Below are 14939 nucleotides of genomic sequence, written 5' to 3'. Positions count from 1 at the left end.
ATGTTTGTTTTTCGTACATATAAAAAATTTCACAGTTTTTGGCAAAAATTGTATTTAAATTGATAGATGTACTTATGGCCCTTCTGAATGATACATTCAGTCGAAAGAGCATTAATAAGAAGTCAAAATAAGCTTAAAATATTGATAGGTTATAAAGGTCGTTATTGAGACTAGAGCATACCCGTGAATTCGCAGGTCCGTACCCGAGTTAAAAAACATGCTCTTTATTTTTAGCTTGGATGCTTAGACGTCATATTGTTGTTTGGTGAAATCAAGCTGATAATCAGGTGCACATTAATGTCCAATGAAGAAGTCCAGGAGTAGCTTGTAGCCATTCATACAATGTGAACATATAACTTACACATGATTTTCAACCTGCATACCGGGATTTGTATGTAATAGTTGCCGCAGTACATTTAGTTTGACCTAAGTCCTTATAACATTATCCTGGCTACAAGCTTAACCCTTTCACCGATTGCTGCCCAGACAGAAGCTACTCTGAGACGATGGCTTCCCTGGCTACTTTTACTCAAGTGGGAGTCATGTCATTAATACTGGACCGTATGCATACTTTTTCAAAATACTCATACGGTTGGACCGTACGTGTACGGTCTGATTAATATCATTAAGAAGTTGCTTAAGTTTATAAGTTACAAATGCATGTAAAGTTCATGTACAGATCAACATAACTTAACTCTCAAATTAGTATGGAAAAGTTCAATTGTAATTGGAATAAAAGCTTTATTTGTTAACTAATAAAAAAATTCACGCTTATCTTGTATTTAGTATGTCGATCAGTAATACATTAATAAAATTATGATCATAGAAATTTACGATATCGAAAGTTAACATGATGTGGGACGACAGTTTTAGAATATTAGAAACTTTACAAAAAAATGCAAATGCAAAGGAACATGAATGAACTGCAAACATGTAAATGTATAAAATATATCATTAGTTGTGTTAGCAAGTGTCACTTGGGCGAGAGTACCAAAATAGTATTCAGATATACAATTAAACAAATATTTAATGTCAATTGTTCAATTGTTCATTTTATCCATCTAAAAGTAATTGTAATGATAACAATTTATAAAACTAAAAATAAAGATTGTGATAAATGGTTATCTCGTACTGGACCATACGCGTATACTCATACGGTCCGACCGTACGAGTATACGTATACGGTCTGGACCGTACGCGTACGGTCCAAATACTCATATGGTCTGGAACATATATATCAACAATATTCCTACTTTCGAGGTTATCACAATGTTCATTGCGACACCATGGATTCAGTGTTCATTCTGTACCAATACTTAGAACTAATATCAATGATATACTGCAATATATAATTGTTATGTAATCGATAAAAAATAACGACAACATGTAATAAAATGCTGGGTTGAGTTCAAAATCGTAGCAGCTACGTAGCCCCTATCAGTATCTATGTAGCAACTAGTCTATATCTACACATTCAATTGTCAAAATCTACATAGCACTACGTACTACATAGTCAACCCTGACTCAGAAGTGCATTTGTGGATTCTATTTCCTCATGAACGACCAAAAGACGAATATTTGAAGGCCAATAGTCTATAAGACAATAGCAATTTAAAGCCAAGGAGTAAACAAAGACTCAAAGACTGATAAGAACTGCAATAGATGATTTAAAGATGATTGTTCAGAAATGAACGTTTAATAATTTCATCTGCCGACATGATTGCAGATAAAAAAAAGTTGTAAATAAAAAAACAATAAAAACAAATATAAGGGAATACACGTGCATTTAATAATTTCATGCCTTAAAAACAGTAAAAAATATATTAATTCTCAACCCTAACATACTTTTTGGCTTACTGCGATTTGATTAGTTTTCACTGTTGCTCCTAACTGATGAGCATTTGAAATCCATCAGAAATGTGTATGTTTAATAATTCTCTAGCTTAATTTCTGCATATCATTAGCAGCATAACATATAATATTGTTTGTAGCAAATCATATATTACATCTGAGTCTATTACCTTTACAATTAAAATGCATTAATAAAAGTTGGTCTAAATACTCAAGGTACGGTCATCTTTCAAAGTTACGACCATCTTGTGTCGGTTACGACCATCATCCAAAATACTATAGTTGAAGTTACGACCATCACACATTTAAAGTTACGACCATCATGCTTGAATTTTTGAATGACTATTTTACGAAAATTGGAATGTTTTAATGCATCAAATTTGGTTTTAATATCACAGGACTGCCGAATAGTATGTACGAGTTTGGTTCAAATGAACCTTTTAGTTCACGAAAATCGGAAAAGAAAAACTTATCCCTAGAGTTGTCTTCCTTCTCCGGATGGTCGTAACTTTTAGTTACGACCATCCGCTTACCACCAGTGCATATTGAACTTCCAATTGGCATAAAAAACATAACTTTGCAAAGGACACATTTAGAAAGGGACCATCCTAGTAAACTTTCAATTTTTTTGTTAGTTTTGCACAAAATTTGTTAATTTGCATATAGAACAAGAGTGCACACGCTGAAATGTCTCGCCTTCTATACTAATCATTGATGTTATGTTGATAGTCCTAAGTATAAAGCTTTATTACAACTGTCTCATAAACTTAACATTAACCAAGATAACTAAACAAAGACCAATGAACCATGAAAATGAGGTCAAGGTCAGATTAACCATGCCAGGCAGACATGTACAGCTAACAATGCTTCTATACAACATATATAGTTGACCTATTACTTATATTTTAAGAAAAATAGACCAAAACACAAAAACTTAACACTGTGCAATGAACCGTGAAAATGAGGTCATGGTAAAAAAAAACCTGCGCTACTGACAAAGATCATAAAATATTTCCATACACCAAATATAGTTGACCTATGGCATATAGTATTAGATAAAAAGACCAAAACTCAAAAACTTAACTTTGACCACTGAACCATGAAAATGAGGTCAAGGTCACATGACATCTGCCTGCTAGACATGTACACCTTACAATCATTCCATACAACAAATATAGTAGACCTATTGCATATAGTATGAAAAAAACAGACCAAAACACAAAAATTTAACTATAACCACTGAACCATGAAAATGAGGTCAAGGTCACATGACATCTGCCCGCTAGACATGTACACCTTACAATTATTCCATACAACAAATATAGTAGACCTATTGCATATAGTATGAAAAAAACAGACCAAAACACAACCAGGTGCTCCGCAGGGCGCAGCTTTATACGACCGCAGAGGTCGAACCCTGAACAGTTGGGGCAAGTATGGACAAAACATTCAAGCATGATACAGCTCTGAATTTGGATTGTGATCAAATTTTTGACATTACATGGTTTTTTTTTACACAAAACAAATGCCAAGATTTTACAAATCAATTAAAGATTTCTTCTTCAAACTTTTTAAATCTAAAATTAAATAGTTGACACAGCATAGGTTTCTGACACAGAATGAATGTGGTCTAATGAACTTAAAAGGTTTTTTTTGCCTTTGAGCAAATCACTATGCTGTTGAATATTAATCCTCTCAAAAAAATGTTTGAAGAAATTTTCTTTTTATTTATGAAATCTGAAATGAGAAAAATTTAACCCCCCCCTTTTTTTTCACATCCCCGTTTCCCTTTTTCAAAACTGATATCAATTCAAATTTCTACTGGAGTTTGCAACAATAACTACTCATTTAAATACATCATAAAATATTAAGATGTAAAAAAACTGCTTGTTATCACTGAATGGTAAAGATTATTTAAATTTATCAGTTGGTAGTAAAAAGTGTATATACATTGTATATTGTATATAACAAAGATTTAAGTTGATTCTGGACAAAGAAAGATAACTCCAATTAAAAAAAAATCTTGCTATTGCACAAATAGGATATTTCTTGCTTACTATTCTGGACAAAGAAAGATAACTCTAATTAAAAAAAAATTTGCTATTTCACAATATTGTGCAATTAGATATTTCTTGCCATTGCACAATACTGTGCAATTGAAAAGACTTGCTATTGCACAATACTTAATATAATAATTTTAGATCCTGATTTGGACCAACTTGAAAACTGGGCCCATAATCAAAAATCTAAGTACATGTTTAGATTCAGCATATCAAAGAGGCCCAAGAATTCAATTTTTGTTAAAATCAAACTTAGTTTAATTTTGGACCCTTTGGACTTTAATGTAGAATTTGAAATTTGAAAACAGGACCAAAAATGAAGAATCTACATACACAGTTAGATTTGGCATATCAAAGAACCCCAAGGATTCAATTTTTGATGAAATCAAACAAAGTTTAATTTTGGACCCTTTGGACCTTAATGTAGACCAATTTGAAAACTGGACCAAAAAAACTTCAATAATCAAGAATCTAAGTACATTTTTAGATTCAACATATCAAAGAACCCAACCGATTCATTTTTTGTCAAAATCAAACTAAGTTTAATTTTGGACCCTTTGGACCTTAATGTAGACCAATTTGAAAACGGGACCAAAAGTTGAGAATCTACATATACAGTTAGATTCGGCATATCAAAGAACCCCAATTATTCAATTTTGATGAAATCAAACAAAGTTTAATTTTGGACCCTTTGGGCCCCTTTTTCCTAAACTGTTGGGACCAAAACTCCCAAAATCAATACCAACCTTCCTTTTATCGTCATAAGCCTTGTGTTTAAATTTCATAGATTTGTATTTACTTATACTAACATTATAGTGCGAAAACCAAGAAAAATGCTTATTTGGGTCCCTTTTTGGCCCCTAATTCCTAATCTGTTGGGTCCTAAACTCCCAAAATAAATACCAACCTTCCTTTTGTGGTCATAAACATTGTGTTTAAATTTCATAGATTTCCATTTACTTAACCTAAGGTTATTGTGCAAAAACCAAGAAAAATGCTTATTTGGGCCCTTTATTGGCCCCTTATTCCTAAACTATTGAAACCAAAACTCCCAAAATCAATCCCAATCTTTCTTTTGTGGTCATAAACCTTGTGTCAAAATTTCATAGATTTCTATTAACTTAAACTAAAGTTATGGTGCGAAAACCAAGAAAATGCTTATTTGGGCCCTTTTTGGCCCCTTATTCCTAAAATGTTGGGACCAAAACTCCCAAAATCAATACCAACCTTCCTTTTATGGTCATAAACCTTGTGTTAAAATTTCATAGATTTCTATTCACTTTTACTAAAGTTAGAGTGCGAAAACTAAAAGTATTCGGACGACGACGACGACGACGACGACGCAGACGCCAACGTGATAGCAATATACGACGAAAATTTTTTCAAAATTTGCGGTCGTATAAAATTCAACTATAACCACTGAACCATGAAAATGAGGTCAAGGTCAGATGACACCTGCCAGTTGGACATGTACACCTTACAGTCCTTCCATACACCGAATATACTAGCCCTATTGCTTATAGTATCTGAGATATGGACTTGACCACCAAAACTTAACCTTGTTCACTGATCCATGAAATGAGGTCGAGGTCAAGTGAAAACTGTCTGACAGACATGAGGACCTTGCAAGGTACGCACATATCAAATATAGTTATCCTATTACTAATAATAAGAGAGAATTCAACATTACAAAAAATTTGAACTTTTTTTTCAAGTGGTCACTGAACCATGAAAATGAGGTCAAGGACATTGGACATGTGACTGACGGAAACTTCGTAACATGAGGCATCTCTATACAAAGTATGAAGCATCCAGGTCTTCCACCTTCTAAAATATAAAGCTTTTAAGAAGTTAGCTAACGCCACCGCTGTAGTCGCCGCCGCCGGATCACTACTATCCATATGTCGAGCTTTCTGCAACAAAAGTTGCAGGCTCGACAAAAAATTGGCAATGATTTTTCTGGTAAGCTTGGTTTCAAATGGTTAAGAGATTTCACAGACATGGCCTTTTTAAAACATTTCCACATAGTGTCATATTTTCATTTTTTTTTTTATATGGCAGACATCTTGGATTTCTGATCTGAGCAAAACCAAACTTTGTAGAAGACAGACAATCCAATGAACATTACAACCACCTTTTGTTTGGATTGGCCCAGTAGTTTCAGAGAAGGTTGAAATGTAATTCTACAGATGAAAACAAACGCACAAGTTTTGACAATAATTTGCATGACCCTTTGGGTCAAGTGAGCTAAAAATTTAGCAACCATTGTATATAAAGTATGCATACCAGAATTTGGAAACAGGTACGGATTTCCCTGGACTATTTTTGCTAGTTTTCTTTGCTCATTATTGGCAAGAAAAGAGAGAGCTCTTCTACAATCTGGTGGAATAATTACTGGAACTGGTCTTCCTCTCTGCAAAAGATTAATGGTCATGAAGGTCTAAAATATACAGCTAATAAATTAAAGGTCAATATAACAAACTTTTCTTGAAGACTTTGAAAATCAAAGCACTAGAGAGTGAATATAAACCAGTCTCTCATTAGCCACTTTGGCTCCCTTTCTTGACCGTTTTCTCATTGATATGAAAGCCACCTTCTTATTCAATAGACATGAAAAAGATGAAGTTGTGTGACAAAAACATTCACAGGCTGATAGCTACTAATAATAGAACAAAAGAAATTGAACTCTCTATTATAAAAGGCAGGAAAGGTCTTGCATTTGTGTACATTAGTTGTATCCACTGTAAAAGCTTACAAAATCTAGACATACATTTGCAATTAAGCATATAGATAAATAACAACTGTACTAATCCCTGATAATGTTACTGACAGTGGGTATCTTTACATTTGGGATCCTGAGAAGTTTCATGAAAACAATCATGAATATTCTTCACAAAATTTGAGTTCTGATCCTTGTTGTATTGCTACAGGAAAAAATTCCAAAGTTGATGCATTTTCTGTAGCAGTAATATCTATCTTAGTCCACCTGCATCAGTTTCAAACCAGTGTATCCCAAACTCTGTCTGACCGACAAAATGCCAGACAAAAAATCATTCAGTCACAGAATTTTTTAGGATTTTTAGTTAAAAATATAGTATAAAACAAAAAATTCCTTTTTGCTAAGTCAGTTTGGCACAGACTGTTCAAACAATTAGTAATATTCTTTCATTTCATTATTTTCATTATCTATCAGATCTTAGAATGTAATCTCTGGTCCGAGCTGTTTGGGCTCAAGAGAACTTTTTCCAGTTGTTGTCATTTTAGTGAGATGAAAGGGTCCTTTTGTTAAACAATTAAGACCATATATTTCAGCGTTCTTATAAAGCATTATTTATTATGAACTTGTCAAGCAATTGTGACTGAGGGAAACAAACTTAATGGCTTTTGCATCGATTATGATGTACTTGAAAAAAACGCCTTTTCCCGTCGTTATTTACTCACAAGCGTCTCATGAATAATGGCAGATTACCAGTACGGGTCGAGCTCATATTTAACAGGGAGATAATTTTAGCAAAGTAGCTTTCAGCCCAGTACACTGATCATTAAACTACAATTTGGGTTTCATCCATGTAGAGTTTGGATCTAAACAATTCAGTTTCTAAGAACATTTCCTTCAAGCATTTTCTGACAAGTTGAAAGCCATATGGCAACAAAAGTAAACTCTGCTTCACAAGCGCAGCATATCAACAAGTTGATTTTCAAAATAAGTTTTCTAAAGGATTTTAGCAATTAGCATGGTGACCTAAAGGAAAATCTTTGATCCTTCCAAATTCTGCTATTGAAAACTAAGTTTTAGAAGAAAAAAATCTGTATTTCCTCAATATTTTTGGAGACTATTTTTGGGATATGTTTCCAATGAAATTTGAAGTGTCCATATGGTACAAAGTACACACCACATAATTTTTAATTTCTCTACTCTCCACAGTGAATACTCCTTCATAAGAAATCAGTATTTTTAACTCTTTCACCGATTGCTGCCAAGACAGAAGCTACTCTGAGACGATGGCTTCCCTGGCTACTATTACTCAAGTGGGAGATCTTCATAATAAATGTCAATAAAAACTTGTTTGTAGTTATTTGTGTATTTATTTCATTCACTAACACAATGTTCACAGTTTTATTCATGTTTTAATAATTTTTTCTTCTTAAAATATTCAAATTTTCGTCATTTTCTAGGTGAAATTCTCAAAATTCTGCTCTTTGACCCCAAATCGTAATTTTTTTAACCCAAAACGGCAAAATTTTGAAATTTTTTATGAGGCTGTACAAATTCCTCACACTGAACGATGTCCATTCCAAGTGTTTTGTACTTAAAACGACATTTTATGTCAAAAAAGTATACTAGTTTGGCTTCAATTCTTCCATATTCTTTCAAAAAAAATGTTCCCTCATTTCAAATTCTCGTAAATTCCGTAAATTTCCTCTGATTTTGACACGGTTTTCAACAAACGGAAGCGTCATGTTTACACTTTCATCCGGGTATTCCATCAAGGAAAGATAACTCATGTTTGCACTGTTTTAAGCGGGAAACATAAAAGAGGTATTCAATCTGGTGTTATGCAAATATATTTCTTTAAGGTTACTTAAAATTTACCTTTCCTCTCACTGTCATGAGATCTTGTTTCTCCACTAGATATTTCTCCACCTCAGTAAAATCTTTAGAAAGCGAGTCATCTATATCCTGAAGACCTTGACTCCTTGATGCAAAACTTTGCAGCCTGCAAAATAACATAAACTGTTGCCTAAATTTAATTTTCCAGCACATTTTGGGACCTTATCTTAACAGCAGGTGAGGCTAGTACTTAAAACTAAAACATCTATTTTTAAAAATTCCTGCACTTTTGTTCCAATCTGCCCAGAGGATACAAAAAGGAAGATTAAAATGTGAAAAGTTAACAGAAAATAAACAATAGCTCACACAGGGTTGCCACCCTTTTTCAGACATGGAATTCCAGGGGTTTTACAGGGTTTTCCCAGAATTTCTCCAGTTTTCAAGGATAGATTCTTTTGAACTGAATCGTGCAACACTGACATACACTACTTCTCCTAGCACATTCATTAATCAGAATTGATTACCAAAGTAAGGGAAGTAACTCAAAACTTGGAACCGTTTCACTGAAAATACATCTACTCATTTTTAAAACAATGTACTGTAAAATAATAAATCAATGCCATGTTTTTATTATGCCAAAATATGTTTTGATCAGGTGATGATTCCAGTTAACATATTTAAATCTCAGAGTAATCAAACTAAAACAAGCAATTTTACATGCATTAACCCTTTCACCGACGAGTCCTGTTTTACTGGGATTGAGGCTTCAGATGGCAGACGATGAGTGTCTGTATTTCAGGATTACGGTATAGGGTTTTGTTTTTTGCAGGAAAATGAAATTATTGCTCTTTACTTCGAATCCAGTTGAAAAGAATTAAATGGCAGTTTCATTTTCATTTAAAGACGACAAATTAAAGATTTTATGGGAATTTTAAGTTGAGATAGACATTTTTGAAAAGCTTTTGAAGGATAAGAAAACTATGATTCTATCCAAATTTCTGTGTTTGAAGTAAAAGTAACAATCAAAATGGACATCAATTTTCAGTAACTTGTTGACATTTTGGGGTAAAAATTTTGTTATTTACATCTTTTTGGAACTTTCATGAAATTTTTTTACAAATTTCACCTTTTTAATGCTGAATCTGAATGCAAAATTGATAAAAAAAAAAAAAAAAAAAAAATACAAAATGACATTTAGAATAGTAAATCCTTTCTGCCATGTTATCACTACAACAAAGCCATTGTCCAAGAGTTACTTTGTGAAGGGCTACTATCGGTGAAAAGGTTAATTTCTGACTTTTCAGAGTACGAATATGAACACTTACTTTATGACTTCAAGTTCACCGCTTCTTCTTTTGTTATACAGAAGCAACCTTGCTTGTGCAAGGGAAACCACTCTGTGGAAGTTGTCTGATGTGAGAGGCAGTTCTTTTAGTTCCTTCACAAGAAATTCAGTAATGTCCCTAATGTCTTCTGGGGATGGAAGCTCTTTTTTTTCCTGGTATTTTCGGAGATTCAAGACATTTCTGGCAGTGGTTGTTACTTTCTCTTTCCATTGTCTTGTAATTTGGTTCAAAATGGTTTCACATTCTAGTGCTTCCTTTGAATTACCATTGCCAGATTTTTCCACAATGAAACCCCATTTACTGCATATTAGCCTATTAATGTCATATTTCAATTTTATGGCATTGCTTGGAGATAGCAAGTCCTCATTGTCATCAGCATTTGGATAAGAGCATTTAATTGCTGCAACCACAATGTCTCCGAAGTGCTGAGGTTTTAAAAAATCCCATAGTGGTTTCTGTTTTATATTTTCAATGTAGTCTTCTTCTGATTTATCTTCACCTTCATGTGAATGTTCTCCTTCAGACGCATCTTTATCATTTATCTTTGACTTCTGTATAGATCTGAGATGATTCAAAAATCGTGCGCAAAGACGCATCCTTGCACTTGCATAGTATTTTCTCTTCTCTTTGTTGCCTACATTCATTTTTAACCAACTCTCTCCAAGAGCCATAATTAGTGGATCTTTTTGGGCAATATCAGAAACTTCATCACGCGTCATGATGGACAAGACTTCCTTCTGCATTATGATTGTTGGCTTTGTTTTAATATGTCCAGCTAGGATTTGTGACTTAATTATCAAGTCTTTTTTTCTTTTCTTGGTTTTCAGATTCAAATATTTATTACACTCAATATTGTGGCACTTTAAACCTTTCAACAAAACCCATTCTCTGCAATCAGGGCAAGGACCATACTGAGTTATATCGAGATAATCTTTTGGCCTTCTTGCCAAAATTATCTCCCCTTCGCCCTTTTTCAGGCACTGGCGGTTATGCCGGTCATCTCCCAACTTGCGTAGAGCAGTGAAGTCCGGTTCGAATTTAACTTCATCTTGATTTCTGTGTGTTTTTAAGTGTTCATTTATGTGAAGGACAATTTTACCGCAAAAATAACATGCATGGGTGTTATCATATATTCTTATATCTCTACTCTGCCCAGCCTTTGTTCTTGGTCTTTTCAATCTGTATCTTTTTATATAAATGCCTTTCATGTTTGAGTCCTTCATAACAAAATCAGATTCAAACTTATCTAGTACTTGTTTATTGTCAATCCCATTATCAGAATCAGAGTTTATTCTCTGTTTTTTATTTTTATGGAAACTCTTTCCATCAGAGTCATTCGTTCTCTTTACTGATTTTACAGTTGAGGTTTCATCATCTTGGAAAGCTACATTTTTTGGTTCTATTAATTCTTCAACTTGATAAAGTTTCAATAAATCAGGATTACCCAATTCAGGAAAGTTGCTCATTTGTTTTTTATTTTTATGGAAACTCTTTCCATCAGAGTCATTCGTTCTCTTTACTGATTTTACAGTTGAGGTTTCCTCATCTTGGAAAGCTACATTTTTTGGTTCTATTAATTCTTCAACTTGATAAACTTTCAATAAATCAGACTTACCCAATTCAGGCAAGTTGCTCATTAATGGGAAAATATCTGAAAAGTCTGATGCATTTCCATCATTGTCTGCATGTTGATCTTCAGGATTAAATAACACAGATAGCTCTACTTCATCACTGGGTTCGTTTACTTTGTGACTATCATAAGAATCAAGCGATAGCTCGACAGTTTTCTGTTTATAATTGTTCTCTGCAGCCTGCTCTCCTTCATCACTGGGTTCGTTTACTTTGTGACTATCATAAGAATCAAGCGATAGCTCGACAGTTTTCTGTTTATAATTGTTCTCTGCAGCCTGCTCTACATCATCACTGGGTTCGTTTACTTTGTGACTATCATAAGAATCAAGCGATAGCTCGACAGTTTTCTGTTTATAATTGTTCTCTGCAGCCTGCTCTCCTTCATCACTGGGTTCGTTTACTTTGTGACTATCATAAGAATCAAGCGATAGCTCGACAGTTTTCTGTTTATAATTGTTCTCTGCAGCCTGCTCTACATCATCACTGGGTTCGTTTACTTTGTGACTATCATAAGAATCAAGCGATAGCTCGACAGTTTTCTGTTTATAATTGTTCTCTGCAGCCTGCTCTACTTCATCACTGGGTTCGTTTACTTTGTGACTATCATAAGAATCAAGCGATAGCTCGACAGTTTTCTGTTTATAATTGTTCTCTGCAGCCTGCTCTCCTTCATCACTGGGTTCGTTTACTTTGTGACTATCATAAGAATCAAGCGATAGCTCGACAGTTTTCTGTTTATAATTGTTCTCTGCAGCCTGCTCTCCTTCATCACTGGGTTCGTTTACTTTGTGACTATCATAAGAATCAAGCGATAGCTCGACAGTTTTCTGTTTATAATTGTTCTCTGCAGCCTGCTCTCCTTCATCACTGGGTTCGTTTACTTTGTGACTATCATAAGAATCAAGCGATAGCTCGACAGTTTTCTGTTTATAATTGTTCTCTGCAGCCTGCTCTACTTCATCACTGGGTTCGTTTACTTTGTGACTATCATAAGAATCAAGCGATAGCTCGACAGTTTTCTGTTTATAATTGTTCTCTGCAGCCTGCTCTACTTCATCACTGGGTTCGTTTACTTTGTGACTATCATAAGAATCAAGCGATAGCTCGACAGTTTTCTGTTTATAATTGTTCTCTGCATCACTGGGTTCCTTTACTTTGTGACTATCATCTGGTAATGTAGGTTTTTGTGTCTGATCTGAAATATGATTAAATACAATGTTTTAGTCCATACTACTGCTATGTACAGTTGTTTCCTACATAATTACTGTTTGTCCTACAAAATCTTGAGAGTAGTTTTTTCAGAAATATTTTCTTTTTGCTGCTTCAGTGTAGGAACGAAAGTGTACAGAAAATCTGTTGATGTTTTTTACTTGTTTTGATGCATAATTTAAAAAAGAAATTCCCATTACATCCGATTATTTTGTTTATATTGGCAAAGCAGTCTCAGAGGAGTTGACGACAATATTGAAATTCACTTTAATAGGGTCCAATGTTAAAATCAGTTCAGACATATTGGATAGCACCAAGGTAAACCGAACACAATTTTTAAAGGGGACCATCCTAGGACCATTCAACCAAAGTTAATTTCAAACTGGCTCAGCAGTTTCAGAGGAGTTGACAAAAATGTGAAAAGTTAACAATGACGGATGTAAAGTGATGACAATATATAGCTCACATGGCAAGGTGGGCTCAATAAAACAACATGGCCTTACCTGGAGACAATGAGATCCAACTGACCTATATCAGACGTTGCTCAGTGTATAGCAATGGACTTTTGATATAAATGATAATTACATGTACCTCTCCATTTATTAACCCCACCACCTTTATCATTATTCATAAATTATCAAGTATATAACTACCTTTAGCCCATTTAAGATCATCAATGAAACTTGCAAGCATGTTCTTCTTTTTGGATAAGTATTCTGAAAAAATATATAAATAATATAAAATAATAATATAAAAAATCTAAAGAACAAAATCATTAGTTCTTGCAGTCAACTGAAAAACTTTAAAAAAAAATCTACTCTGCCTACAGCAGTATTTTAACAACCGATGGTTGTTGTGATGTATTTTGTAGTTTATAATGCTGAAATTTTATTTTGTCTTTGGTATCTAAATATGTTTTTCTTGATTATCATATCACTCAATCATAACTTAATAACTAGATGTGTCAATACGATACTAATGCCCAGCATGCAAATGTCGAACAAGTATGGACACACTACTTTACTTGACACAATATATGCTGAACACAGAAATCAGACAAGACATAAAAAGTTCTGTTTTTAAAAATTTCGTTCCATTTTGGCCAACAGTAAAACCTACATCAAATCTGTTGTCATAACACCAGTGCGGAATTTCATAAAAAACATGAAGAGAAAAAAAAAAAACGAAATCAGATGAAAAATAAAGATTTTATGAACAAGTACGAAATAGCCCCTTAAACATCGGAAACCAGAAGTCCTAGCTCAAATCTGATTGAAAAAGGAGTGTTGGAAATTTCATGAGGAATTCATAGCAAAAAATGATAAATTATTCGCCTACTCATCAACAGCAATTTTCCAAGTCCACGGGATGTAACTCCATCAAAAATAAAAAACCTGAAAAAAAACTATCTGTAACTCATCAATAAACACCTGCATACAAAAAATTAGTTCAATACATCTCGAGGCATTTAGAAAAAAAGTACAGAAAACAGGAATTTTTCCAAGTTCAAGGGGCACAACTCCTTCAAAAATCAATGAAACGAAACAGAACTCAAATTCGATCTGTAAGTCATCAATGTACACCTTAGACCAAAAATCAGTTCAATATTTCAAAGCATTTAGAAAAAAGTCTGGAAAACTTGTCGTTGCGGAATGACGGACAAGGGTAAAACTATATGCCCCGACCACTTTGTGGCGGGGGCATAATAAATTCCCAGATTTTACTCTGGTCACTTTTGGATGTTTGTTAACTGAGGTAAGGTAAAGGTCTGGAGTCACACATTTTTTTCAATATAACACTAATATCTGTAGACCACCTGTAATATTATGACTGAGGTTAAACTTGGTTGAGAATGATAGGTTATCTATGAAATTTCACCACAGAATGATGTGTAATTCATTTATGGCTATTTTGTATAACATATTTCTAATTTACTAAATTTTTTTCAATTTTAAGAAGATTTTATGACTGTGTCTAGGGAAAGATATATATTAAAAAAATTATATTTTACATCTGCAAATTAGTACTTTTGACTTCAATCATGTTATTTCAAGTTTTTGGGTGGTCTCAAAAATTCATTACAAAAATATTACAAATTTATGAAAATGGGTATACAGACACTACTGTTATGTTATAAATGTATTGCTTAAATTTCTGGAGTCATTGCTTTTATAAATGTGTATGGGGCGTCGCTGGCCAAGTGGTCTAAGTAGTCGAAATACTGTATCACTAGCCTGTCAACACTGAGGTTGCGAGTTCGAATCCCCCACGTGGCAGGTGTGCTCTACT

General features: G+C 33.8%; 2 protein-coding genes across 4 annotated transcripts in view; both read right to left on the bottom strand.

The window, feature by feature from the left end:
* The window catches only part of LOC139520530 (cartilage oligomeric matrix protein-like), a 133567-nt gene that overhangs the window by 24711 nt on the left and 93917 nt on the right, over positions 1-14939 (bottom strand). The window lies entirely within an intron of this gene.
* LOC139520529 (uncharacterized) overlaps positions 1-14939 on the bottom strand; it is a 57704-nt gene that overhangs the window by 14503 nt on the left and 28262 nt on the right. For both annotated transcript variants that reach the window (XM_071313247.1, XM_071313246.1), the window contains 4 exons: positions 13304-13366; positions 9789-12636; positions 8506-8629; positions 6198-6324 (listed from right to left, as the gene is read on the bottom strand). In XM_071313247.1, the coding sequence (XP_071169348.1) occupies positions 6198-6324; positions 8506-8629; positions 9789-12636; positions 13304-13343 (3139 nt within the window). In that variant the 5' untranslated portion in view covers positions 13344-13366. The remainder of the gene's footprint in view (positions 1-6197; positions 6325-8505; positions 8630-9788; positions 12637-13303; positions 13367-14939) is intronic.

Source organism: Mytilus edulis, chromosome 4, assembly GCF_963676685.1.
Source record: "Mytilus edulis chromosome 4, xbMytEdul2.2, whole genome shotgun sequence".
Lineage (NCBI taxonomy): Eukaryota > Metazoa > Mollusca > Bivalvia > Mytilida > Mytilidae > Mytilus > Mytilus edulis.
This window is presented reverse-complemented; position numbering and strand designations above follow the sequence as displayed.